A 27,914-nucleotide genomic window follows, 5' to 3' on the forward strand; every position below is an offset into this window, starting at 1 on the left:
ATAATAATCCGGCACGTGCAATCTAGCATTACACACTCCATCCATTTTTGTGGTGGTTTGTGTATCTCATCCCAAAAATATGAGAAAAACACAAGGGTTTACTTGGGTTCATGATCTGAGAGGGGAAATCTGTCATGGTGGGGAAGACACAGAACCTGGTACAGCTTGGTTCATGGTGGCAGAGAGATGTAGCTGCTGATTTTTCAGCGCATTAACCAGGAAGCAGAGAGATTGAGCCCAAAGCACTGCTGGGCTGTAATCCATGAAGCACATCCCTTCCAGAGATCACTTCTTTAGGCTAGGTCCCACCTGCTAATGATTCAATAATCTCCCCCGAAGGATGACATCAGGTGGTGGTCAAGTGTTCAAACACATGAGCTGTGATGGGTCATTTCACATTTGAACAATCATGGGCTCATGGTTATCACCAAAATGCAAAGTTCACGCAGTCCAACTTCAAGAGCCCCCAGTGCAGGGAAAGTCTATTCAAAGGCCAAAGTCTTTTCTGAGAGTCAAGACAATCTAAATGTGAACCTCTGTTAAACAAAAACAGTTTATACATATCCAATATGCAGTGACCCAGAGCAAATAATCCCATTCCAAAAGAGAATAATGAAAAAAACTTAAAGATTGAACTAAAATATAAGCTAAATCCCACAGGGCAAACCCTGTGCCTATATCCATCACCTGAGGATCATGTGGGCTCCAACAGTCTTGGATAGCCCTGCCTGTCTTAGTTTGGTTTCTATCTGTATGATAAAGACAACAAGCAAAAGCAACTTGGATAGGAAAGGGTTTCTTTGACTTATGCAGTCCATCATGAAGGAAAGTCAGAGCAGGAACACAAGGCTGGAGTTAAAGCAGAGCCCATAGGAAGTGGGGCTGGGCTGCATCTCAAGCTGACAGCAGAATTTGACATTGTTAACTATATTGTGCTGGTTTTGTGGGCATGCAGAATACAGGAGTTCCATGGTCCTGAATGCCGCTCAGAAGTCCCACAGAGTCATGCAGATAGACAAAGTGTGGCAGGGTCATACTTCCTGGAGGGAGGTCCTAAGAAACCACTGTGTAAACCTGTGAAAATCAAATTTAACTCACAATAAAGACCCCAAGAATATTAGAGATTCCAGTTGGGGAGACGTTGGGGAGACGTCTGACAGGGACTGCACTGTTAGTGTACCTATGCTGTGGCTGAAGAGCTGAAGGGGCTTGTCCTGCTTAGTTTTTGTTGTTGTTGTTTGTTTTTATTTTTGTTTTTTGCCAGTTTGCTATGAGGCTGGGTCATCTGAGAAGGGGGAACTTCAATTGAGAAAATAACTTCTTTAGATTGGCCCATAGGCAAATGGGGGGCGGTTTTTCTTCATTATTGATCTCTGTAGGAGAATTGTACAGTCTGCTACAATCCCAGGAGAGTCTCTGTTCTTCCTTGAAACCTAATGGGTACAGTTTTCTTTTCTTTTCTTTTCTTTTCTTTTCTTTTCTTTTCTTTTCTTTTCTTGTCTGCCTTTGTATTATCATTCTGCTTTTCCACAATCACCAAGTTACTCATTAACCTGCGCTTGTACCCTGTGCCTCACGTGTTTAAACTTTCCCACGTTCCTCCACAATGCAGTTTGTTGTTGTTTCGTTTTGTTTTGCTTTTTCAAGACAAGGTCTCACTATATAGCTAAATGTCCTGAAGCTTGCTATGTAGACCAGGCTGGCCTCGGACTCAGAGATCCACCTGCCTCCCAAATGCTGGGATTAAAGGTGTGTGCCACTTTACCAGGCTCCACAAAGACGTTTCAAAGCCCTAGGAATTACATGATCAAGTCTACCACACTTTCTCAGAAGGAATTTACTTTATTAGTTACTTTTATCATTGTCGTAACCAAATACTTGACAAGGAACAACTTAAAAGAAGATTTGTTTTAGTTCTTATTTGAGAAAATACAGTCTATCATAGTAGGGACATGATGGAAGGACTAGTTTAGGTTTGGGGGCTTGGGGAGCAGGAACCTGCAGTGACTGCTTGTTACCTGGCAACAACCAAGAAGCAGCGTGCTCTGGTTGGAAGCAAGATTCTGCTATTATCTATCAGGCCCACTTCCAGCAACCTTCTTACTTCAGCGAATCCCAGCCTCCAAAGACTCCATTGCCTCCCAAAGAAATGCTAGCTGATAGGAACCAGGTGTTCAAGCAAGTGTTTGGGGAGTATTTCACATTCAAACCACAATAGTTTGATAGAATACATATGCATGTATGTAAAATTTTATATTATTTTATGTGTATGAATATTTTTCTTGCATGTATATGTGACCGCATGCTTAGTGGCTATGGGGTTCAGATGAGGACATTGGATCCCCTAGAACTGGAGTCACAGATGGTTGTGAACTTCCATATGGACACCGGGAATCAAACCTAGGTCCTCTCAAAGAACAGTCAGTGTTCATAAGCAGAACTCTCCTCCCTCCAGGCCCAATACATATTGAAAACAAAGCAACAATAATAACAACAAACTCCACAGTATTCTCCTGATGCACATCTCTAGATAACTGTTTTATCTACACCAAAGCTCGGTAGTCCTTTGTAAATTAAAGAACAGCACTTTTATTTCTTTCTCCCGCCCAAGAATTGTACAAATATTTAAAATCCAAAAGAGATCACTGAAAACAAGCAGGACTTGAAATTGTGAAATCTCTTTAAATGCAGGTTTTATTATTATTGGACACAGACCTCACACTGCTTTTCTAATTGCTTTTGCCTTTTTGCACTTAGGTTTGGGTAGGAGACAATAATCAACTTTGAAGTAAGAACTTAACTACCAAAGCAAAAGAGAGTGTTAAATAGTGAGGCTTTTAATTTGAAAGTTCAACATTACAGAACCATGTGTTCTTTAGACATTAGACTGAGCCTCAAGAAGTAGCATATTTATACATTATTTCATTTCTTACAGAAGTTGAACAGATTCTTGACTCCTATGTGCAAGTTACATATGCAACTCCAAAGACGTTACTATCCTTACTAAGTTTTTAATTGGGTATTTTGTGATGTTACACGAGATATTGAGTTGTTGTCCATTTGAGCAGCTTTAAAGTGTTGCCACAGACTATATCACTTATAACAAATATAAACTTACTGGCTCATGATACTTGACACTGGGAAATCCTAGACCAAAGAATGGACCTCTAGGGGAGGGCCTTCTGGCAGAAAATAGGATAGAGGAAGGGAGGGAAGGAACAAAAAGGAGACAGAGGGAGGGAAGAGATTCCCCCCAAACCCACAGTTTTATTATGAGCCTACTTTTGCAATGATTCATTGATAAATACCGTTCTTGTGGCCAGCCACCATTCATTGTTCCCATCTTTCCATGTCACATGGGATTATGTTGGGACCCAGCCCCCACGGGGTATGTGGGAGTTGTTTTCCAGCATAACCACAGTTACATCCTATTTCCCGGGCCTCACCCTACTAGCATCAACATCCTGTTGTCAATGAACCCTTTTACCTGGGGTTTTTGTAAGTCTGTATGTAAGGCTGTTCCGTCTATACAATAAAAGAGACACACATTCTCATAGAAAACGACTAGACATCTTGTCATTCATCCATATCTTCAGGCTTTTGCCCGATACTCGGACTCCGTGGTGGGCCGGATGCCCGAGGATTATTTTCAATACCTGCTTTCTTTCAGAGAAACATTCAAGTGTAGCACACAGTGAGCTGTTGGAAAACTGTGTTGTTTTCTTTTTGATGGAATGTTTAAGTTTACTAAATCTTCCATCCCACTGACCTTTGCAGCTGCTGCAGTACTGGTGCCTTTAGAACACTGTTCTCATTTGTTATTAGTTCTTTGAGAATTTCCTACAGTGCATTTTGGTCATATTCATTCTTCCCACAACTTCTCCCAGACCCACCTCCCCTTCCATAGTTACCCAATTTTCTGGCCCTCCTCCCCCCCACTTTTTTAAAAAATGAAACCCCATCAAGTACAGTTTGTGAGGCCCATCTACTCTTGGATGTGTGGCCTTCACTGTGTGGTGGTCCACACACTAAGGGCCACCGTCTTAGAGAAAACTGCCTCTCTCTTCTTCTAGAAGTTGTCAAATGGCAATAACTTCTCATCTAGGGGTGGGAATGTGTCCCTCTCCCTTCTCAATGCAAAAATTTTGTCTGGCCTGAGCCTGAAAGTCTTGTGCATGCTGTCTCAACTGCTGTGAACTCAAATGGGCAATCGCCCTGTTGTGTTCAGGAAACCCAGATTTCATGTACTCATACACCATGTTTGGTTCGACCAGGATCGCTAAGCCTTGGGAGGATGTGGAGTGATAGAAATGTTTGTTTTAGGGCTGAGCAATCCACAATCCCTTATTCTAGGCACACTGACCACTTATGGTTCTCTGTACTAATTGCTATCCAATGCAAAAATAAGCCTCTCTGATGAGGGTGAGTATAATGATTAGTCATCAGGAGTCAGTTTAATACCATGTCCATTTAGCAGACTAGTAGTAATAGGTGCTCCTCTAGGGTCTATGCCCAGCCCAGCCACAAGTTCCTGGCTGTGATAATGGTGTTAGGTATGGGTTTCAACTTGTAGTGTGGATTTTAAATTAAATTAGCAAGAAGTGTTTACTTCCATGACTTTTATGTCACTATTGTACCAGTGGGCATGCCCTGCTGGGCTGGTCATTGTTATAGCTCTCAGAGTTCACAGCTGGGTAGGATTAGTGGTTCTTTTTCTTGTCCAGTGGTGTACTTAGCACCTTTCAGGTCTGTCAAAGCTTCTGGGTAGGGATGAACCTTTCAAGCGAATACCATCGTCATTTCTCCATGTTGTACAACTCAAGTGTGTGGTGTCTTCGAGAGTTTCCTGCTGAAAGAGTAGACTCTTGAGCTTTCCTAAGAACTATGGAAGTTGTTTCTGCACCTATTTTAAGAGGCCACACCCCATTTTCTTCTGTAGGCATTTTGGCCATCGTCACAGGAGGGTAATAAAAGTTCCCCCTCCCTGTGAAAAAACGTGGTCCTGCCTAAGGTCAGACCAAGCCTCTCCTTTACACCTTCCATCTCTTTCTACAGATGCTCTCAATCATCTAAGTCTTCAGCAATAAGATCTTGTCAAGTTCTGGAGGGTAACCAAGAGTATTGGCAAGTGTCTGCAATATCAGGGGTTCTGAGGGACTTCATTTGTCAACACCTCCAAAGACGGTAACCCATTCCTGTCCAGTCATGGCATGGGGTTTTTAGTTGTTATCCTGTGGTGTCTAGCAGGAGCTGTGTTGCCACATTATACTCCATTCAAGATTTTTATGTTTGTGTATATCTTAGGGAGTTTCTGCAGTAGGTTACTGTTTAAGGAAACACTTTGTTAATTGTATCCAAACAATAGAATATCTTATAAAAAGTTATTTCAAGCTGGGCATTGGTGGCCCATGCCTTTAATCTGAGCACTTGGGAGGCAGAGGCAGGAGGATCTCTGTGAGTTCGAGACCAGCCTGGTCTACAGCTCGAGTTCTAGAACAGCCTCCAAAGCAATACAGAGAAACCCTGTCTCGGGGGGGGGGGGAGGGGGGGTGGGGGAGGGGGGTGGGGGGGAGGACACTAAAAGTTATTTCAATGCACATCCTTAAAATTATAATTAAACCCTTATGCTTTTTCTCCTCATAATGATTTAGCTGATTTTAAAATACAATAAACAGGCTGGAGAGATGGCTCAGCCATTAAAGGCTAGGCTCACAACCAAAAGTAAAGTACAATAAATGAGGACTAGAGGCATGGCTAATTGGGTAAAAGCACTTGCTGCACAGGCCTGAGGACCTGAGTCCAGAACCCAGCATCCACACCAAAAGATGTGCCAGCCTGTGTGCCTGTGGCTTCAGCACCTGGAAAGGGGCAGGGACAGGAGGATCATTGGGATTGGCTACCCACTGCATTGTTCCAAGTTCAGTGAGAGGCCCTGTCTCAAAGGAATAAAGTGGACAACTAGTTAGCAGAATATCTGGCATCTTCCTTTGGTCTCTTCATGCGTGCACAAGGCATGTACAACTCCACATACGCACATACACATCACACTCATACATATACAGAATATATAGTAAAATTTTTCTTAAAGCTATTGAAATGCTATACAACATGAATTATAAGACACTCAGGAATTAGCCCACGTGTTAGACTTTGTTGTGTTTCTCTCAGAGTACGTATTCTGATCTCATAATATAATTTTCATTAAGGATATTAATATAACACTGTCAAAAGCATAAACCTATCTTTTTTGTTTTAGTCAATTTTGGTGAAATCAATTTAGAAAAAAAAATTCAAAATTTCATGCTTTGTTCTTTATTTGCCTACTAAGGGGTAGAAGTTTTAAAATCTTTACCCTCTTTAAATTATTTTAGCTTATGCTAGACAACTCTGTATTTTGTTTTCTCTAGTGTTCAAGAAAATTATCTCCAGATACAAACCAAATTATGTGGTGATATTGTGTTTATGATCTAACAAATAAAGCTTGACTGAAGATCAGAGTGCAAAGCTAGCCACACTAGTCAGCCATAGAGGCCAGGCGGTACACACTTTAATCCCAGCACTTAGAAGACAGGCAGATGGATCTCTGTTAGTTCAAGGCCACCCTGAACTAAACAAAATTGATCCTGTCTAAAAGAGAAACAGCTCACACAAAGGTGATCTCAGCACTTGGGATCCCAAGCCTTTAATCCCAGCACTAGAGAGGACTATAAGGCAGGAGGAGACAGGAACTCATTGCAGTCTGAGGTTTGGTTGAGGGCAGTGCAACCTGAGGTTCAGTGGATGCAGGAAAAGATCGCCCTTTTGATCTGAGGTAGAGGAAGAACTAGTAACTGACCACTTTGCCTCTCTGATCTCCAGCTTTAACCCCAATATCTGTCTCTGGGTTTTCCTTATTGCGACCAATTAGAATTCAAGCTGCAATATTATACTAAAAATCACAAAACAGCTACACAAACTAAATCAACTGACCCTAATGTGTCATACTTAAATGGGTGTTGGTACTGGCAGGCAGGTTGACAAACGACAGCTATGGTCAGGAGTACTTATGTCTGTTTAGTAGAGCAAGTATGTATCACTGACAGTAAGACATGCCTGAGAGCATCCCTGACTAAACTTCAGTCTGTAAATGCTTATCCATGAGTGAAGAGAAGGCTGGTGCTGCATATGAAGATATGGAGATGTCCCAGACATGTGGATATCACCAAGTCCTACTGTAGTGACTCACACCCTGCCTTTCCTCCTTCACCATATGTTCTTTATGGTGATTCACTAAACTGTGTCATTGGGACAGCATATTTTAGTCAAGTTGGAAATGACAGACTTGTAGTTTTCCACAAATGTTAGAAAGATTTGGATGAACCAGATAGGATTAGACCAATTAGAATATGAAACAGGATCAACATCAGGTTATGGTAGAAAAATGAAGGTGTGTGTGTGTGTGTGTGTGTGTGTGTGTGTGTGTGTGTGTGTGTGTGTGTGTACACACATGCGCGCACGTTATACAGAATAGATACAGAAGCTAATGGAAATTGGAGTGCTTTTCATTGAGGAAATGGCTTGTTTTTAATCTCATTATTTGAAATAAGAACTGTTGGGGGAGTAGAATTGATGTTTTTGAGAGTAAGAATAACGGATACATCTAGGTTGATTTTATATTAATATTGTTTGATTCTGGGGGACTTACACAACAGTAATTTATTTCTCATAGTTCTGAAAGCTGGGAAGCCAAGGATTATGATGCTTTCTGTATTTTTGAGGGTTATTAATATCCGAACTTCAACACAGTCTCTTCCACGGGGTAGAAACATCATATTCTTACATGGTAGAATTAGGAAGGCAAAAAAAGAGAGAAAATTTTCCATCAAAACCCTTTATATAAAGCAAATAACCCATCCAAGAGTGTGGAGTCCTTATGTCTCAGTCACCTCTTGAATGTCCCATCTCCTTCCTCACTATGTAGAGATTCATGGCTGCTCAAGGTACTGAGGATAACTGGACCCTTGAGTGTTCAGCCCTAAATAGGGCATTTATACCTCCTCTTCAAGCCTCAGGGGGCCGGGACAGAAAGAAAGAAAGAACTGGAAATAGGGCATGTCTTCTGGGCATGGCACAGTCAATGAAATCATGACCTCACAAAACTGGGCCAATCATGGGTTGGGGAAGGGCTCATGGAGCACTACTTCTCCCTGATGAACTACTGTCTATCTTGACCGATTCCAGGTAAAAGACAGTCACTGTCTCCAGTTATGTACCTACTGAGAAGCCTACCTGGCTACAATGGGTAGTTCCAAACCCATTGTCTTACATACAATTCTGGTTATTTGAGACAGTGGGTCTCAAAACAACAACAAAAATCCACCAGCCAATCAACCAAAACAAGCAAACAACCCAAAGACATGAATCTGAGTAAGGCACCTGTGGGATGGGTAACAGGTATGTGGGTAAGATTAAAAGGTTAAAAGGTGGAGGTTATAATAATTGGAACTTAATACAAATATGAAATTGTCAAAGAGGAGATGCACTAAAAATTATCCTCACAAGTCACACCTTCCAATGTTGGGAATTAACTTTCATCATGAAGTTTTGAAAGAAACAGAAACAACATAACAAGTGATGGGAGATATTCTTAGGTACACAATAGGCAGTTTGGTACACAGGTTTGGAGGTATCATTCTTAAGGCCCTTGGATGCAGATGTACAAATTATTATGTGTATCATTGTTTCTTTAAATGAAGTGCCAACAAATGAAATGGCTTCCTCAAGGAGTGTGAACTACACATGGACTTTAAACATTTCTCCTCCTCCTCCTCACTCTCTCACACATACCTGTGACCCTTACGTTGGCAAGGTGAATGGATGTGCAAATAAGCATGCACAGAATCTACAGGTGTACTGATATGGTCTAGTTCTTTATAATTCACTGGTGGGAGAGATGAACTTAAAACAGCATTATAGATAAAGTTATATCCCTTTCTTTGTATAAACGGCAAAAATTCTCTGAGGGGTCCTTTGGCATTGTAAGTACTTTAATAGTATTGATCCACTTTTTATCAGCCCAGCTTCGCTTCCATGCAGAAAGCTGGAGTTCACTGTTATTTTTTAAAGGATGCCGTGTATTGGAATGGCCACCCATACTAGAATGGATGGGATAGAAGGGGGAGCTGGCGTGTTCAGAGGCCACTGAAGTTGAAACAAAAGAATGAGGGGCTCTTTTAATTAGCTACGACTTTTTAAGAAAGAGATGGTGCCTGTTCTCTTGACTGCAGGAGCAGAGTATGAGTGATCAAGAACAATAGCTTGGTTTGTTCCACCTTCTGATTTTCTGCCCATTTTTCAGTCACTTTAATCAGAAGGCAAGAGATTTTGAAATATAGCTCCCAGTCCAATCACTGCTTCAGAGCATAGTGTAGGTAAGCGGACCCTGGAATTCAACCTGCACAGCACTTCATGGAGGAAAACCGAAAACCGGTGTTCTTTAGATAGTAAACTGCATGAAGAAAAACTATATTTATTTTGATCTTTGAGACTCCAGAGCCTAGCACAGTGCTTGCCATTTGAAATGCTCAGTGAATAAGTATCTAGTCCCATCACTGGCAAAAAAAATGTAAATGAGCTGTCATGATTACCAAGTAACACAACTGAGTCTTAAATAAATATATGTTAACACCATATTCAAAATGTTTTACAGTATACTTTTTGGAATTGAACATTTTTGTCATATACCATAATCTATCGTTATGCAAGTAATTTTTAAGGGCTGCTCTCTTGAAATTACTTCGGGTAGGCTTTTTTTAAAAAAAAAAAGTGTGTGTGTGTGTGATCGCGACTGTAAAGCTATACGGAGGTCCGAGTGTGTGTGTGTGTGTGTGTGTGTGTGTGTGTGTGTGTGTGTGTGTGTGTGTGTGTGTGTGATGACTGTGTGTGTGTGTGTGTGTGTGTGTGTGTGTGTGTGTGTGTGTGTGTGTGTGTGTGTGTGTGTGTGTGTGTGTGTGTGTGTGTTGTGTGTGTGTGTGTGTGTGTGTGTGTGTGTGTGTGTGTGTGTGTGTGTGTGTGTGTGTGTGTGTGTGTGTGTGTGTGTGTGTGTGTGTGTGTGTGTGTGGTGTGTGTGGTGTGTGTGTGTGTGTGTGTGTGTGTGTGTGTGTGTGTGTGTGTGTGTGTGTGTGTGTGTGTGTGTGTGTGTGTGTGTGTGTGTGATCGCGACTGTAAAGCTATACGGAGGTCCGAGAACAACTTAGGGAAGTTTCTGACAAATGCATGATACATTTCCAGGACGCTTGGTGCTAGGTGTTTATTCTTTGAACGTTCCAACACTTTCTGCTCTTTTTGCACAGGATTTCACTACGTAGCCGAGGCTGGCCCCAAACTCCTGGATCCTCCTGCCTCAGCCTCCCAAGTCAGCCACCTCCGCGCATCCACGCCGGCCGGCCCTCTCACCGCTGCCCTCTTACAAACTCTCCCTAACTTGCGAGTCAGAGTGGGGATCCACTGTTGCAGTTAAAGAAACCCACACGCGTACCTCAAACTTTTGAAAAGCCAGGGCTGACCGGAGGGTAAAGGACGAATACTTCCTTTACGATCAGTAAAAACCCGACCTTCCAGAAAGGAGTTAAAAATTGAGCAGCCCGGTCGACTGCGGCTCCTCCCCCGAGCCCGCCCACCTAGGATCCTCATTGGGCCTCGTCATGTGACGTCATATCACCGGCGTCCTGGAGGCGGGACTTCCTGGCTGGGTCGGCCAGTTTGGGGCGCTCCGGAAATCCTTTCTGAGGGACGTGAAAGTCTCCCTGTCAGAAGCTCTGCGAGCGCCTGCGTTTCCTGGTTTGGGAGGCGGGTTTGAGTTTGAGCGAGCGCCCGGTGTGCCGGGGCGGTGAGGAGCAGGAGCTGGGGCATGGACAGCCGCTTGCAGGAGATCCGGGAGCGGCAGAAGTTACGGCGGCAGCTCCTGGCTCAGCAGGTGCGCGGGGGGACGGGGGGGGGGGGGCTCAGTGCGCGTGCGCGGCCGCCTCTGTTTCCCGCCTGCCCTCCCTGTGAGCTCTGAGGCCAGTGTCGAGGTCTTTGTGCCCGTGCTCCTGGCTCAGGCAGGGGCGTTGGGCTTGGCGGCCCCATCCTGTGGGCACCCTCCTCAGTGGTGGGGACAGACTTGGTAATTGTCGTTAAGTGGTTCACGCAAGGACCAGCGGCTTGGTAGCCTCGGCTTTTCTCTTCGCTGTTTAAGCGGTGTTTCTTCCCGTTCAGCTTCACGGGGTTTGTGTTATTGTTGTTGTTTTTAAAAGAGTTGTTTTTATATTAAAATCACGTGGTTTTGTCTCGTCGTGGGTATGTGCACGTGAGTGTCTGCAGAGCCCAGGGGGGTCGGATCTGCCTGGAGCTGGAGTTACAGGTGTCTGTGAGCCTCCTGATGTGAGTGCCGGGACTTGAACTCTGGTGCTTTGGAAGAGCAGCGCGTGCTCTTAATCGCCGAGCCATCCCCAGCCCAGCTTCACACTCTTGAGATTGATTTTTGAAGGAAGTTTGTATTACTCTCTTGAGATCTTGTCGAAAGACTCATTGGAAGCAAACGAAGAGTAAATTTTAGATTCCGTGCTGAAACACACACTCCCCGCGACCAATATTTGAATTCTTCCTTCGTAAGTATTAGAGGCAGGAAGTGGTTATGGTCACTTTACCAAACAAGGAATGGGTTTCCAAGATTGTTGCTTCCCCTGGCCACTCCTCCCCCGAGAGTTAACTGAGATTTGTCTCTGCAAATATTGCCTTCCAAACCTTTGGCTTTCCTTGAAGCTTGTGGACGAGTATGTAAATGCGTGCCGATTAGTAGGCTACACGTGTAGAAGGTACTTAAAATCTGAGGCCGTTTTTATTGCACCATGCAGATCAATATAAGTGGGGGGAAATGTGCAAAGCTTTAGTGAGACGGCTTGCTAAATCCATCGCTAAATATTGGTTCCTCAAAGAACTCTCTGAAGAAATGACTTGTATTCTGAGATGAGAATTACAATAGAGAGAAATTAGTGATAAGGAAGTTAGAAAACATTCCAACCATTGGAAGTAGGTGTTTTGTCTCCAACCAAGAAGAATTAGAGAAGATTTTATGGAGGAGTTGAAATTGATGATTGATATATATATATATATATATATATATATATATATGAGATTTTTTTGTTGAAGAAATGAGGGCAGTCATATGAAATGGTAGATTAAGAGAAAATTTTGTTGTTTAAAGTCAAAGATGCCAGTTTTCAACACTGCCTTTTTTGTTTGCCTTCTTTCTCTGGAGCTAAAGGGACCGCAGATGTTTTCATAAGTTCTTATGCTTAATACCAAAGAGAGTTCCTCATGCTCTTCTATGGTCTCACTTGGAAAGTTTTCTGTGAATTGGCTTTATTCAGTTTAGCCTTTGTTTACATTTGTTGCACTCTGCAGAATTTCCCCAGTGGCCACCCAAAGTTGACATTACCGTTTTTTAAGCTATTAGTAAGCTTTATTAAGAAATTTTCTATAAGCCGTCGTTGGTGGCGCATGCCTTTAATCTGAGCACTTGGGAGGCAGAGGCAGGTGGATCTCTGTGAGTTCGAGACCAGCCTGGCCTACAAGAGCTAGTCCCAGGATAGCCTCCAAAGCCACAGAGAAACCCTGTCTTGAAAAACAAAAAAAAAAAAAAAAAAAAATTAAAAAATAAATACTTTTCTATAATAAACTGGAATAAATTCTTGTGAGAGCATGGGATGGTTTATGAAGTAGTCCATATGAAGTGCCTTGCCATTTTTGGTTATTGCTACTATTGTTAAATTGTGTTTTATCCAAAATAGGCTAAAAGTAGTCATCTTAATTTTAAATATAACCAAATTCGTAAAATATTTTCCAGCAGACAAAGTCATTCTTAATTAAAAGAATCTTCCAGGCGTGTCTGATAGTGTGTATTCCAGTTTTTATTATCTTGCAAGCCCTATTGATATAGTGTGACTATGGGAACAGGTATGGTGATGCTTGTTTAAAGGCATGGTCGTTGGGAGGGGGAGTATAACACATTCTGTCCCCCAGGCTGACCTTTTTTATTCTAGCCTCATGAGAACTGGAATCAGTATTAACTGTTGGTTTTTTAACAAAGTTAATGTAGGTAAAATTGCTGGAACACTGAAAAATAGGTGGAAACAGATGTAATGTCAGTTTGAAATTATGAAATTTTTGCTTTCTGAAACATTAAGTTCCCATGGATAAGAAGTGAAATTTTACACCTAAGAATTAGCTCCCACACCCATATTACAAATCACACCCTGTAATTATAAAAATATAATTTAAAAGTTATTCTATCAGTTTGATGCAATAGTATAAAAATACATTAGTAGAAAAAACATAGTTTAAAAGTATCTTTTCATAATACAGTCTTTACTTATTTTTTTCACTTGGTTGCCTTTTTATAAAAATAAGCTGCAAATTATTGCCTATGGCATTTTGGATGATTTATAAGCTGAATAAATAGTTAATCAGGACTTTGTTCCTATAACTTGTTAATAATATTATAAGCAGATCCATATGCATCTTTTGTATTTTCTTGTGTGACAGTTGCAGTTTTTTTCTCAGGGCTTCCTATGATTTCCAAATTCAAAACGGAAGTGCCTGGATGAAGGAGATACAGATGAAGACAAAGTAGAAGAATATAAGGCGAGTAGGAAAAGCGATAGCAAATAAGCTACTTTTATGCATGGTTGAGAAAAAAGTAATCCCTCTAATAGATTCATTTTATTTAGAAAACTCAATTTAAAGATGTGCTAAAATCTTTGCATAACACTTATGTTTACAGTTAAAGACTGTTATCAACTTGCTCATTTTATATGAGTATGTAGCTTATCTATGATTATGTATATAAAACAATATAATTATTGCTAAGTACTGACAATACCTTTCAGAACAACAAAAGATAAGTATATTATAAATATTAAGTAATAGAAATGTAGCAGATTTTGAGGGGCTGCAGCAGTCATGTTTGAATGACATTGTTCCACATTAAAAGCACAAGATAATAAAATGAAAGTACATTGTCGGGCGTTGGTAGCTCATGCCTTTAATCCCAGCACTCGGGAGGCAGAGGCAGGCGGATCTTTGAATTCGAGGCCAGCCTGATCTACAGAGCGAGTTCTAGGACAGGCTCCAAAGCTACCCTGTCTAATAAATAAATAAATAAATAAATAAATAAATAAATAAATAAATAAAGTACTCTGACAACTCATGGGCTCCAAAAGCAGTTGTATAACCATTTCCAAAAGAACCCAAGGTTCTTACTTCTTTTGATTTAATATAACTCTTTACTAATGTTTTGAGAATTTTGTGCATGTGTGTGGTGTATTTTGATCACATTAACCCCTAATTATGATGCATCCATTCCACCTTCCACTCTTCCATCCCCCTCCCAATTTCGTAGCCATATTTTGAACCCAGAGTCTAATTTGTGCTGCCCATTGACAGATGAGTGTGCAGCTGTTGACTGGATGGATCGGGGTTAACCTACCAGGAACCACACCCCTAAAGAAAGAAGCCTCCCTCCCCCCTCCCGTCCCAGCCCCCAGCAACACCCTTTTTTTTTTTTTTTTTTTCCCCTCGAGACAGGGTTTCTCTGTGTAGCTTTGGAGCCCATCCTGGCACTCGCTCTGGAGACCAGGCTGGCCTCGAACTCACAGAGATCCACCTGTCTCTACCTCCTGAGTGCTGGGATTAAAGGCGTGTGCCACCACTGCCCGGCCCTCTTATAATCATTCTATCCCTCATCCCCTTTCTGTTATGTTCCCTGAGCCTTGGGGCAGCGTGTAACATAGATGTCCTTTTATGGCTGAGTTTTCTACAGATACTTGACACTTTGACCAGTTGAGTCTGTATTAACCACCATACACATAACTTGTCAGGCCAGTTGTTAACTGCATCATGAGGTTCACAGATTGATAAAGGTGTTGGTGAGTTTTTTTGTTTTTGTTTTTCCCAGCAGCCTACACAGCACTTTCCAGCCTTATAAAAGCTAGCAACAGGGAGGAAACTTTCCAGTTAGTACTAGCCAGCTTGGTTTCTCCAGGTCTTGTGACTCAAGTATGTGTATCCTTAGCGATAGCGTCTACCATCAGGTTCTGGTGGGAAATCAAGAACAATTGTAATAGCCTATTTTGGGGAGTCTTCTTGACACCCCCGACTCAAGAGGAGATATCTCACACTGACACTGGGATTTTTATTTGGCAACCATGACTTCTGGAAGGCACATTATCCTCTGTAAAGGGTAACTTGAATTAAACTCTTTTTTTATAGATATATATGTCTATATATTTAAGTATCTTATAAAATAGTAGATGTCCATATGACTTTTTCAAACACCCACATGCACATACACAGCCCCTTCCCTACCCACTTAACAAAACCTGAGTTTGATTTCCAACATCTGTCCATAGGCACCTGTACTCATGTGTACATACCAACATGCAGGCACACATACCTACAAGTGATTAAAAATAATAAAAATAGGGCTAAAGACATGGCTCTGTGGTTAAGGAACTTGCTACTCTTGCAAAGTACCTAGATTCAGTTCCCAACACCCATATGATGACTCACAACCTTCTGTAACTCCAGTTCCAGAGGATCTCAGGCCCTCTTCTAATCTCTGAGGGCAAAATACTCATACCCATAAAATAAGTAAATCAACAAAAAGTTTTTTTTAAAACAAGTAAATCTAAAGGACTTCTAATGCATTGCTAGTTTATATCCTAGGTGTTAAAACTACACTGAGGTTTAAGATACAATAACCAAATGTAGACCAGGCTGGCCTTCAGCTCAGAGACCTGCCCACCTATGCCTCCTGGTGCTAGGATTAAAGGAATGTGCTAGGATTAAAGGAATGTGCCACCACACCAGCTGAACGTACATATTTTAAATGTTAATCTTCCCTTTTCAAGGATGAACTAGAATTGCAGCAGGAGGAAGAAAATTTGCCATATGAAGAAGAGATTTACAAAGATTCCAGTACCTTTCTTAAGGTAAATTAAGATTTTTTCAGTCTTAAGGCTGTTGATTGTTAAGCTCTGTGCCTGAAAGGATCTAGTTTGCCTTAGTACATTTTCAATTTTTGAGAGATCTCAGTATTAAAATAAAGATCTTAAATTACTCATGAAATAGTCTTCTGGTATTTAGATGCTTCGCTGTGATAATGGTGTATTCACACAGTAACTGTTGATAAGTAATGTTTTAGTTGTGTTTTCAATCTGTCATAATTTGTGCAGCTTCATAATAAAAACACACAAAGTTAGTGTATCTGCCATCAGAGTGCATACTGTGTATTTAATTTTGACCATTTCTTTAGGGAACGCAGAGCTTAAATCCCCATAATGATTACTGCCAACATTTTGTAGACACTGGACATAGACCTCAGAATTTCATCAGGGATGTAGGTACGTCAGATTTATTTGGACTATCCTGCTGTAAAGTATTGCTCCATGCATGTGATTTGTGCATTTTGTAGATTATTTCTAACAAAACTTTTTTCAGGCTTTACTTCTTCCTTTGGGTCTCAGGGATTCTATTCTACCTTCCTTCCTGTCCTTTAAGCAATGCTATGTCTCAGTTACTGTATATATATATTATAGACCTTGTAATTAGTCCATTGAAATGATATAATTCAGCGTTCTTTTAGTGCATACAGAGCTTTCTTGGCAATCATTACAGCAATCTGTTTTAGAACATTTGTTTCTCTAAGGAAGCTCTGTACCCATTAGCAGTGGGATCACATTCCTTTTCTAACCTGCCCTTCGGGCTTAACCACTAATCTACTGTTTTCTTTATAAGTTTGGCTAGCTATTGACATTTCATATAATTGAACTCATACAACATGGGGCCTTTTGTGATTGACTTCTTTGACTTAGGACAGTGTTTTCGAAGGTAGTTAGTGCTGTAGCATATATCAGTACATCTTTTTATTCCCAAATAATATTCCATGTGGTAAGTAAACATACACATATGCATAGGTTTGAGTTGTTCACTTAGGTTTGCAATTAGAGATTATTATAGGTACTCGTGTAAAAAGTATTGTATGTCATGTACTCATTTTCCTTGGCAAACACCTGGGAATGGAATTGATGGGTCATATAATTTTTAAGTTTTTTAAGTGTATTAATTCTGTGTTTGACTTTTTGAGGTATCTCCCTATTAAGAAATAAAAGGAGCTTGGGATAAAGATATCCTTTATTAGAAAAACACCAGCTAAACGAAAGCCAGAGTGTGCCAGGAGCAGCAAGGCAGGGAAGCCAGAGAGAAAAAGGGGCTCCCATGTGCTTTTCATCCTGACCTCACCTTGACCACGCCCTGACAGGCGTGGTCAAGCACACCTGTAGCCAGCCTCTTAACAGGCATGGCTTACTGTCCCCTACATCTCCCCCAAAGTTTTTCAAACTGCCATGCCATTTCACATTCCTATGAGTAGCGTAGTGTCTAAAGATTCAAGTTTCTTTACATTCTATATGACTGTGTTTTTTATTGTAGCCACTCTAGTGGATGTTAAGTATGCCATTGTGGATTTCTGTTTTGTTTTGTTTTGTTCTGATCTTTTTAAGTTTTAATTTAAATTTTATTGTATGTATATGAGTGTTTTGCCTGCATTTATGTCTCTGCATCACTTGCATGCCTGGTGCCCTTGGAAGCCAGAAGGAGGCTTCTGGTCCCTTGACCTGGGAGTTACATTTGGTTGTGGTTCTGAGCCACCATGTAGATGCCCTGGCTCCTATAATCTTTCTACTCCCTATTCCATGATTTTCCCTGAGCCTTAGGTGTAAGGGTTTTGTTGTAGATGTATCAGTTGGCATTAGACATACACAGTCCTCTGTTCTCTGACTTTTGATCAGTTGTTGATCTCTGTAAAAGTCTTCCTTATCTGTTGCCAAAAGAAGCTTCTTTGATGTGGGGTGAGAGCCATTCTTACTTGTGGATATAAGGATAAGTTTAGAATACAGTTAGAAATTATATTGGTTTAGGAAAATGACAGTAGTACGATCTTTGGGGTCTGTGACTTCCAGTCACAGTAGTTGACTAGGTTTACAGTACTAGGCACAAATCCCCTCCTGTTGAGAGGACCTTAAGTCCAAATAGATGGCTGTTGATTGCCCCCAAAATGTAAGTGCCACTATTGTACCACTGGGGATATTTTGCCAGGCCAACCATTGTTATGGCTCATAGGCTTCAAAACTAAGTAGGACTACATTTGCTCCTCTCCCTTGGCAAATTAAATAAATAGCACCTTTGAATACTTCGAGAGCCAGTCCTCAGGGAGGAGGTTTTCAGGGCAGTCCCAGTTCAATTTCTCCAAGTCCTGTGTCTAGAGTGTGTGGTGTCAGTAGGGTCCTACAGTTTAGATTAGGTTGGTGCACTGGATCTGTTTTGTGGGTTTTTGTTTGTTTGTTTTAGGATAGTCTCATTGTGTAGCCCAAGATGGCCTAAGCTGTCTGTCTCCCAAGTGAACATCCTTTTGCCTTAGCCTCTGAGTAGAAGTGATCACAAGTCTCTGCCATCAGGCCCACATTCTGCTCTGGTTTTATTTATATTTTTTTGGAGACTAATGATAAGCTTAGCATCCCATAGGCATATTGACCCACTTAAATATCTTTTAAGAAGTAACCAAATATTTTGCTTATATTGTACATTTTTTGTCTTTTTCCTATTGAATTAAGAGTTCTTTGTATTTTCTATACATACACACATGATTTATAAATATTTTCTCTCATTCTGTTAGCTGTCCTTTTAGTTTCTTGATAGTATCATTGTAGCACAAAAATCTAATGTGATACAATTAAATTCTGTCAGCTGTAAGTATCATCACTCCTGAAGAATTAATTTAAATGTGATTTTATGTATTTTTTTTTCTCCGTAGTAGGGTTTGAACTCAGGGCCTTGTATATGCTAAGCAAATGCCAAGCCCTGTTTTTTTTTTTTTTTTTTATCATTTTGAGACAGGGTCTATGTAGGTAGGTTGTTAGACCGACTGTGAACTTGCTATGTGGCCCAGCCAAACCTCCAACTTGTAAACCTTTTGCTTCAGCCTGTTCAGTGGCTGAGATTACAGGAATATACATCACTCTAGGCTCTGATTTTACTGTTCTTGTAAGTGGAATTTAAGGATAGCATTAAAAAGTTACAATCAGTTGTGTACTCATATTTGAAAACAGACTCATCTGTATTTACTCCCAAGGTAAATATATGTATAAACTCTTATAAGTTATGAAGAGGTTGTGTATTGATGTATTTTGAGTCAATTGGAGATTTGAATTAACTAAGAACTAAAATATCTTATGTTGAGGCAGCAAAAAGCAAACAAGAAGCCTGAAAATTTTTTTATGATAGCATGATAAAAGGTACCTGATTTTTTCCAAGATTTTAATGCCAAGAAACAAGGAACAAGGCTGATTGTAAATCTCCATGCACCAAACAGGGCACCAAACATCGGTTCATCAGGTCATCCAGAAAGAGGTTTCAGATTGCTTCAGGTTCTACCTTCTGTTTTGTAGATGAGGGGCTGACTGTTGTATTCAAACCTGACAGTACAATCTTCAACCTTTTCATGTGAAATGTGACCTACATCATTGACTGAGGGAGCCTTACAAGCTTTTTTACTTTTATTCTTCATTTTAAAGACTTTTTTTTTTTTTTATTAGGTGTATTGTTTGTGTGTGGGTATGTTCATGAGAGTGCATGTGTCCCCAGAGGCCAGAAGAGGGCATCAGACCCTCTGGACCTGGACTTACAGGCAGTTGTGAGTCATCTGATGTCAGTGCTGAGAACCAAACCTGAGTCCTCTGGAAGAGCAGAAAGCGCTCTTACTGCTGATCCATCCTCCTGCCCCCAGACTTTTAGTTTTTAAGATATTTATGTAATTTATTTTCTTACCAGTGTTTCTTATGTATGGAAAACAAAAGCAAAAATGAACTATTAGTTTTAATTTAAAGTGATGGTCTGGGAAGCCTCATAACTTTGGTATTTATCAGTGGTAACTTCTGTTGAACTGTAATTTAGAATTTACTATTTTTGACTCCTTAGGTTTAGCTGACAGATTTGAAGAATACCCTAAACTTAGGGAACTCATCAGACTAAAGGATGAGTTAATAGCTAAGTCAAATACTCCTCCAATGTAAGTAGTTTAATGCTTTTTCTTTCTAATTCTGACTTACAGTATCAGTCTGTTTGTTCTGTAGCCTTATTCTTTCCTGTTTTTAGTAAAGTATGTTACTTTGAAACTCTGGTGCTAAAACGAGTGGCTTCTCGTTTAATTCTGTAGGTAATTTGGAAGGTTTGTGAATTCTGCCTCAGTATCTGTAGGGTGGAGATGCCCTCCTGGGGCTAGTAGCATTTGAAACTCATGGTGCTTTACTACATAGTCCTGCATTTTTGCTTCTGAGTTGGGAATCATTGTACTACTCTCAGTAAAGCTTGTTGGGGACAAGTCTGGTCTTCTACCTGTTACCTAAATGACAGGAAAGTGCTTGTCCTTCCAAGATGGCGATGACTTCATTATAGTCTGTGGTTTTTTAATCTAAGCATTAAAAGCCCCCAAGGCCCTAAGAAAATTTCCTATATTTAAAGTATCTTGAATTGGGGACCAGTGAGATGGCTCTATGAGTAAAGGTGCTTGTTGTCCAGCAATGCATGCCTGATGACCTCAGTTAAAAACCCAGAACCTGCAGAGAGGTGGAAGGAGAGAGAACCCACAGCACAAGGTTGCCCTCTGACCGACATATGGACACCATGCCCCACCCTGCCCCAGTAATAATAAATAAAATGTTCTCTTAAAGAATGTCTTGAACTTTAAATACTTCCACCCTGTGTAAGCTAACTTCATTAAAGGCTAGCAGTAATTTTCATTAGGTAGTGTGACAATGCCATTAATGTAAACATTTACTAATACTCATAAAAGGAAATCATGTCCATACTTATAAACTCCTAAAGGAGGAATTTGAAACTTAGATGTCACTCTTCTAACCTAATTAAATAATGATATACTAGTACAAAAATAGTGATATAAACATCAAAGATTAGAGATCACATCTAAGTGTAGATTTTCAGTGTAAAATAAATGAAGGATATATTCTTGATGTACATGGAGAGTAATATGCTCTTTACTTTGTTGTAAATATGCCCATATCCTAAGGAAGACCTTGATTAATGATATAAAGTCTGCAGGAAAACAAAAGACCTACTAAAGCTATTTAGTAATTAGCTTGTGATTATCTTACTAATAATGTTTATTTAGCAGTAATGAGCCAATGATATTGGGTAAGGAATTTCCTTCATTACCACTGGAGATATTTCAAAAGCCTTCCCCCTTTTGTTAGGTACTTACAAGCAGACATAGAAGCCTTTGACATCAGAGAATTGACACCCAAATTTGATGTGATTCTTCTGGAGCCTCCTTTGGAAGAGTACTATAGAGAGACTGGCATCACCGCGAATGAGAAGTGCTGGACGTGGGATGATGTACGGTGAAACTTTATATTTCAGATGATTATGTGCTAATTTGATCAGAAAGTAGAGTTCTGAGTACACTACACTGTGCTTTCTTAGGAATTTATTTTTCTGTTTGACAGTCATTGAGGTTTTGAGGGTTTAATGAGGTTAGTGAGATCATCCAATGGCAGCTGAGCTGGACTAGAGTGCAGTAAGTGTGAACAAAGGGATGGCCGGAGACTTTCATTACTCATCTGTAAGAGAAGATTCCTGCAGATACCTGGGCCTTGTGCTTCAGCCACCCAGGATATCTGTGGCTATAGGCCACACCCAGCTTATATTTCATTTTATCATTAACTTTAGGCTTGTCTAACCTCTGACTGTTTCTTTTAATCATCTCTGTAGTAAAATTCCATCATTCTGTATTTTTCTATCAACTCTTTCTCTTGAACACTTATGAAAACAAGAATATGTGTGCTTTTCGCACATGTATGTGTGGTGCTTGTGTATAGAATAACAGAGCCGCAGTATATCAAAGTAACTTCAGGCATAGGATTTATTTTCTATGGTATTTCCTAGAATATCTGAAGAATACATCTGTATCGATCCTAATGAGTTTCAATAGTTACTCTTTGGATTTATGATAAATTGGAAACTTCATACACTATTATTTTTGTTCCTTCTAGATTATGAAGTTAGAAATTGATGAGATTGCAGCACCTCGGTCATTTATATTCCTCTGGTGCGGTTCCGGGGAAGGACTGGACCTCGGTAGAGTAGTAAGTTGGTGTTTGTTATTTTGTTCTCAGTTGCTTTTCAGGTGGGTTCTTAACATTCATTAGGGGGAGAAATACATTTTATAGGCTACAAGTTTAATGCTGTTTGTCTTCCGTTTCTGAACTAGTTTAATAAAAATACTGAGAATTAAAAAGGTAAGGTACTTTATTTTGAGGTATATCATATTGTATATGATATTTGGTCACAGTGACAAGAAAAGTAACTAATGCAGGATTTAAAAGATGTACTTAACATGTATTATGCCTTTTATTTTGTCTCCTGTCTGCACTAGAACAGTTGTTAGGATGCTCTGAAATTTGGTGTCCTTCTAGAAAATTCCTTAATTCTGGTTTCTTTTTAAGTATTTTTTTTTTGAAGATTTAATTTTGAAATTATTTCTAGTGTTTACGAAAGTGGGGTTACAGAAGATGTGAAGATATTTGTTGGATTAAAACCAATAAAAACAATCCTGGCAAGACGAAGACTCTAGATCCAAAGGCAGTTTTTCAGAGAACAAAGGTATTACCTTTTTTACATTTTTCTTTATTCCCATTCTCTCCAACTTTTCTAAATTACTATATTCAGTGAAATTAATTTCAGTACTAAGGCTCTTATGCTTGTAAAGTAGCTTGAGCATTACAATTTAGAAGTGTCTCCTTCGAGATCTTGGGACAGTACACACTGACAGTACACAGTAGGTTCCTGTATATTGTAGACTGCCATAATTTACAGAAGTTTTCCCTAATCTAAGCCCAGGAAGAAGAAATGACTGCAGCACTCAATTGCTGACCAATTAGAGTCATGTTTGTCTAATCTTACATTTTCCATACAAGAACCACAGAGGACTTCTGCCTGCATATGACTGTCTCACTAGTTTATGCTGTAAGAGCTTTTGCACATTACACTTTGGAAGCCATTGGAGGGAGCATCTATCTTACTAAGTCTTCCTTGAACAAGATCACGTACATGACAGAATTTAGAAAATCTCCAAGTTGGAGAAGCTGTGGAATTGCTGAGAGGGAGGAGTGCCTAGAGGCAACCTAGAATTCAATTCCATCCTCCTTATATTCCTCCTTATATGTATCCTCCCATCTGGCTAGTTGAGTTGTACATCCTTTTATAATAAACATGCTATAATAAGTAAAGCACTTTTCTTAATTCCATGAACCACCCAGGCAAACGTTTGAACCTGGGAGGATCATTGCAACCTCTAATTTATATTTATAATTTTAATTTATATAATTAGTCAGTACCATATGACTTTGGATTCATTCATATCTGAAGTTGGAGTGCCGTCTTAGGACCATATATGCCTTTAACCATTGGGGTCTGTATCAGTGTGGTAGATTGTGTCATAATTGAACGGATGTGGAACCACTGTGGGGGAAAAGTGGACAGTAACATGGTTTGGAAAATCCCAGCATACTTCTGTTGGAAATGAAGTATTACTTTGAAAGTATTTGAAAGAATGTAGAAGTGGGGACAAATGCTTTTCCCATTTACTTGACAAATGCATGACAGCCAGGGATCTAGGCTTGCCTGTCATAATTTTATCATATATTCAACAATCCATAGAAATGAAATTTGTTTTAGAATTGATTGAGGATATTGAAAATCTTAAATGCTGTGAAATAAGATTGTTGGTAATGAGAGTTAATTGGACTGCTTTGTTACAGGAACATTGCCTCATGGGGATCAAAGGAACTGTGAAGAGGAGCACAGATGGGGACTTTATTCATGCTAATGTTGACATTGACTTAATAATCACAGAAGAACCTGAAATTGGCAATATAGAAAAACCTGTAGAAATTTTTCATATAATAGAGCATTTTTGTCTTGGAAGACGACGTCTTCATCTGTTTGGAAGAGATAGTACTATCAGGCCAGGTGAGACCTAAGTTTTGGAAAAGATAGTTTTATCATTCTTTGAGATGCCGTTTTAAGATAACAGGACGTAGTGTTGTATAAACTAGAAGTCTTACGTGTTTGATTCCTCTTCTCTATACATCATATGTGAGCAATTTTATCCTAACAAAACTGAGAAGGCAGAGATTTCCCATATACTCCCTGCCTACACCTGCATTGCCTCCCCATTGTCAATATTCCTTGCATGACTATACAAAGGCCATAATTTATGTTAGATTGATATTGGTAGTAGTGTTTATGGATTCAGACAAATTGGTCATAATGTATGTCAATCATTATAATAAGTCACTGACTACTTCTGTTACCTTAAAGTCCTCAGTGCTCCACCTTGTAATTATACACATTTTTGGATTACAGTGATGTTTCTGTCGATGTGTATAGTAGGGTCACGGTTACTAAAGTATACATCACCTCAGTTTTTCTTTGTATTGGGAAAATTCTAAATCTTCTATGCTATTTTGATATATCCAGTTATCACTCATAGTTAAACTCTGCATTACTATGCAACTGCCATGTACACCTTACTGTCCTTTCTGTGCACTTTCTTCCCTCACTCTTATTTGGCCTTTTGTAACCACTGCTCTAGTCTCTACATCTTTTAGATGCACTTTGTGTTTCTACCTATAAATGAAAATATGTGGTGTTTTTCTTTGCCTGAATTATTTCAGTTATTGCCCTCCAGTTGCCTTACACTCAATAACAGAATTTCATTCTTTTGTGTATATATGACAGTCACTGTATCCATTCATCCATCAGTGGACACCTAGGTCACTTCCATATCCTGCTTGTGTAAATAGTGCTATGATAAACAAAGGGTTTTAGTTCTTTTAGACATGTACTCCAGAAGAGGTGGGATATTTGGGTCATATGAAGCCTCCCTCATTCTAGTTTTTTTTTTTGAGAAACCTCCATACTGTGTTCCATAATAACTGTTCTAATGTACATTTCCACCAGTAGCACGTGGGAGTTGCCCTTTCTTTGCAGCCTCTCCAGCCATAGTAGTTTCTTTTCCCTTTGATCATAGCCGTTCTGACTGGGGTTAGATGATGATACCTCATTGTGGTTTTGTTTCCTTGTTATTAATGGTGGTGTACATTGTTTTCATATCCATGGCTGTGTATGTATCTTTTGAGAAAAGTCATTGTCCATGGAAAGATGGTGTGAGGAGCAGCATCGCTGTGCTTGAATTCCTAGAACCTAAGAACTGAGTATACTTTAAGCAAAGCAATTTTCTTTTCAAGATGTAATGAGAAAATAGCAGTCCCATTTTCAAATAAATAGGAAAGATATATGTATATACTTTATTTAATTTTAACCCAACCCAAACATTTTTGTTTTTTCGAGAGAAGTTTTCTCTGTGTATAGCCCTAGCTATCCTGGAACTCACTCTGTAGACAGGCTGCCCTTGAACTCACATAGATCCACCTGCCTCTGCCTCCTGAGTGCTGGGATTAAAGGTGTGTTCCACCACCACCTGGATAGCTTATTATATCTTAAAATACTTTTTATTAGTGGTGTTCTAACAGTATAGTACCTGGATGAGGAACAACGAGGATGATATTTCATAAAAGCTATATCTAGGATAAGAAGCGAGGTATGTGCATTTGAACCCTTTTATATATGACCATGGGTATTGTATATTCCAAAGTAGAGATGGTAGCAGTGTGGGTAATTGAACCATCTTTGAGAATGTCTTGAGGATTTGAACTAGCCCTTACAGGACCAATAAAAGAGAAAGGAGATGGAAAGTCTCATCTGTTTTTTTCCCCCTTTATTCCAGGCTGGCTCACAGTTGGACCTACGCTTACAAATAGTAACTACAATGCAGAAACATACGCATCCTATTTCAGTGCCCCCAATTCGTACTTGACTGGATGTACAGAGGAAATCGAGAGGCTTAGACCAAAGTCACCTCCTCCAAAATCCAAGTCTGACCGTGGTGGTGGAGCTCCCAGAGGTGGCGGGAGAGGGGGAACATCTGCTGGCCGTGGTCGAGAAAGAAATCGATCGAATTTCCGAGGAGAAAGAGGTGGCTTTAGGGGAGGTCGTGGAGGCACACACAGAGGTGGCTTTCCACCTCGGTAACTTCAAGACACTTAACAATGTCCCCTCTGGCTTTTATTGTGGAGACTTACTTTAGAACTCACTCCCAGCTTGCACTTTGCTTTCGTTTCTCATGCTGCCAGAAAGACTTTAGCTACCCCCTTCCACCCCTCACTCCCCAAGTCCTTGCAGTCATCGCAGAGACTGCAGTTCTGCTCAGGGTAGGTGAGTCACGTGCTTGCAGTAGGACAGAATGGAACAGTAAGATGCTGACATGACTGATTTTAACCAAGGCTTTGGCTTCTTGGAAACAGGTGACCGTGACTTCTGCATCTCAGGAGCATGGCAGGAGTCGGTGCTGTTTGTTTCCCTTGCCATGGTTTCCATAGCAATGGGAGACTGGGAACCTGGGTAGAACAACAGTCTTGGGACAGGTGGTGAGCCTCTTTGGGGCCTTTAACATTTCTCATTGAAACACTAAGAAGATGTAAACCATTTCCCCCTTTCTTTTAAATCCTAAAATCACTTGAATATCATTTGAGTACTGAAGACTCTGAGAGATAAAATGAATTCACTTTCTTCCAGATCAGAACCTGGGGGTGCTGGAGCCCTCAGGGTAGGTAAAGGAAGAGATAGATAGAACTTAGTAGATTTAAAGACCAAAGCAGAAGCTTATCATAATGTAAATTGTTTAGCCACAGATGACTCATAATCATGCTTCCTAAGAAGCAAAAGGAGGCACATAACCCAAGTCAGAGGGCTGTGGCGTGGACTTGATCTTGGATTGGCTTTCCAAGACGATTCATGTTTCTTAAAAAGGTGAAAACATTTGCTGGGAGAGGGCTTGGTTTAAACATTTTAGAGTAAATGCATGGTGAGGATGAAATGACATACATCTTTAAAGTTGCTATGTAAAAGCAATTACAGGAAACCCTCAAAAATACAGCTTGGACAATGGAATTACAGTTGCCATTTAGTAAAACCGTGTGGTACATTTGTTGCCACGGGGCTGGTTGTCGTTGGCTTGGAAAGCTTCATGCTGTTGCATCTCCACACCTTCCCTCGTGTCTGAATGGGTTTGGATATGCCGGATAAGATAATACATTATTGCTCTTGGTAACTCCTTTTTTATTTTGCTATAATTTTTCTAATAAAACTTTAAAACTTGGAAATTGAGTTTGTTTTCCTTAAATGCAGTTGCTGTTGTTACCAAATGGAAAGGGCATGACCTAAAGTGAAACTCTCCTTTTGGATTGCATTTCAGTTCTACTGGTCAAAGAAGGGCATATATATGACAGCCATGGACCACAGTTTGAAGGACTTACCCTTTAAATGCTTGATGAATTTGGCTCTCTCATCCTGTTGGTGCTTTCTAGTCCAGACAGCCTTTAGATATCTCAGGTGTTTAGAGTATTTGCTGTAGTGGTATTTTTAATTTCAGTAATTAAAGTTTATCCAAAACCAAAACTGTATGCCAGATTTGATTTGTAAGAAGGTAGAGATTCCCATTTGGTCAGAGGTGAGTTCCCAGGAGATCTGACTAAGTAGTTCCACAAATTCTCCATCAGATTCTCATGTTCCATATTCTGGGCATAAAGGACAGCGGCAGTCCGGTGTTCACTTGGCCTAGGCTCCTATCAGATGTTTCATAGTTCGTCTCACAGAGAGGTGTTTTTGTACTTTGGAACTTAGATCCACAGACCATCTTATGT

The 27,914-nt window shown here is 40.2% G+C and overlaps 1 protein-coding gene across 1 annotated transcript; it reads left to right on the top strand.

Annotated features, from left to right (window-relative positions):
- Positions 1–10,740: 10,740 nt before the first annotated feature.
- On the top strand, positions 10,741–27,374 carry Mettl14 (methyltransferase like 14). Its single transcript, XM_027395965.2, is given in 13 exon segments — positions 10,741–11,027; positions 11,216–11,244; positions 11,782–11,834; positions 13,582–13,592; positions 13,595–13,662; positions 15,930–16,010; positions 16,334–16,421; positions 20,053–20,143; positions 21,345–21,486; positions 22,143–22,235; positions 22,636–22,752; positions 23,910–24,120; positions 25,940–27,374. Coding segments are annotated over 13 exon segments (1,428 nt in total). The 5' UTR covers positions 10,741–10,888; the 3' UTR covers positions 26,245–27,374.
- The last annotated feature ends 540 nt before the right edge of the window (positions 27,375–27,914 follow it).

The sequence above is a fragment of the Cricetulus griseus genome, assembly GCF_003668045.3.
Source record: "Cricetulus griseus strain 17A/GY chromosome 1 unlocalized genomic scaffold, alternate assembly CriGri-PICRH-1.0 chr1_0, whole genome shotgun sequence".
NCBI lineage: Eukaryota > Metazoa > Chordata > Mammalia > Rodentia > Cricetidae > Cricetulus > Cricetulus griseus.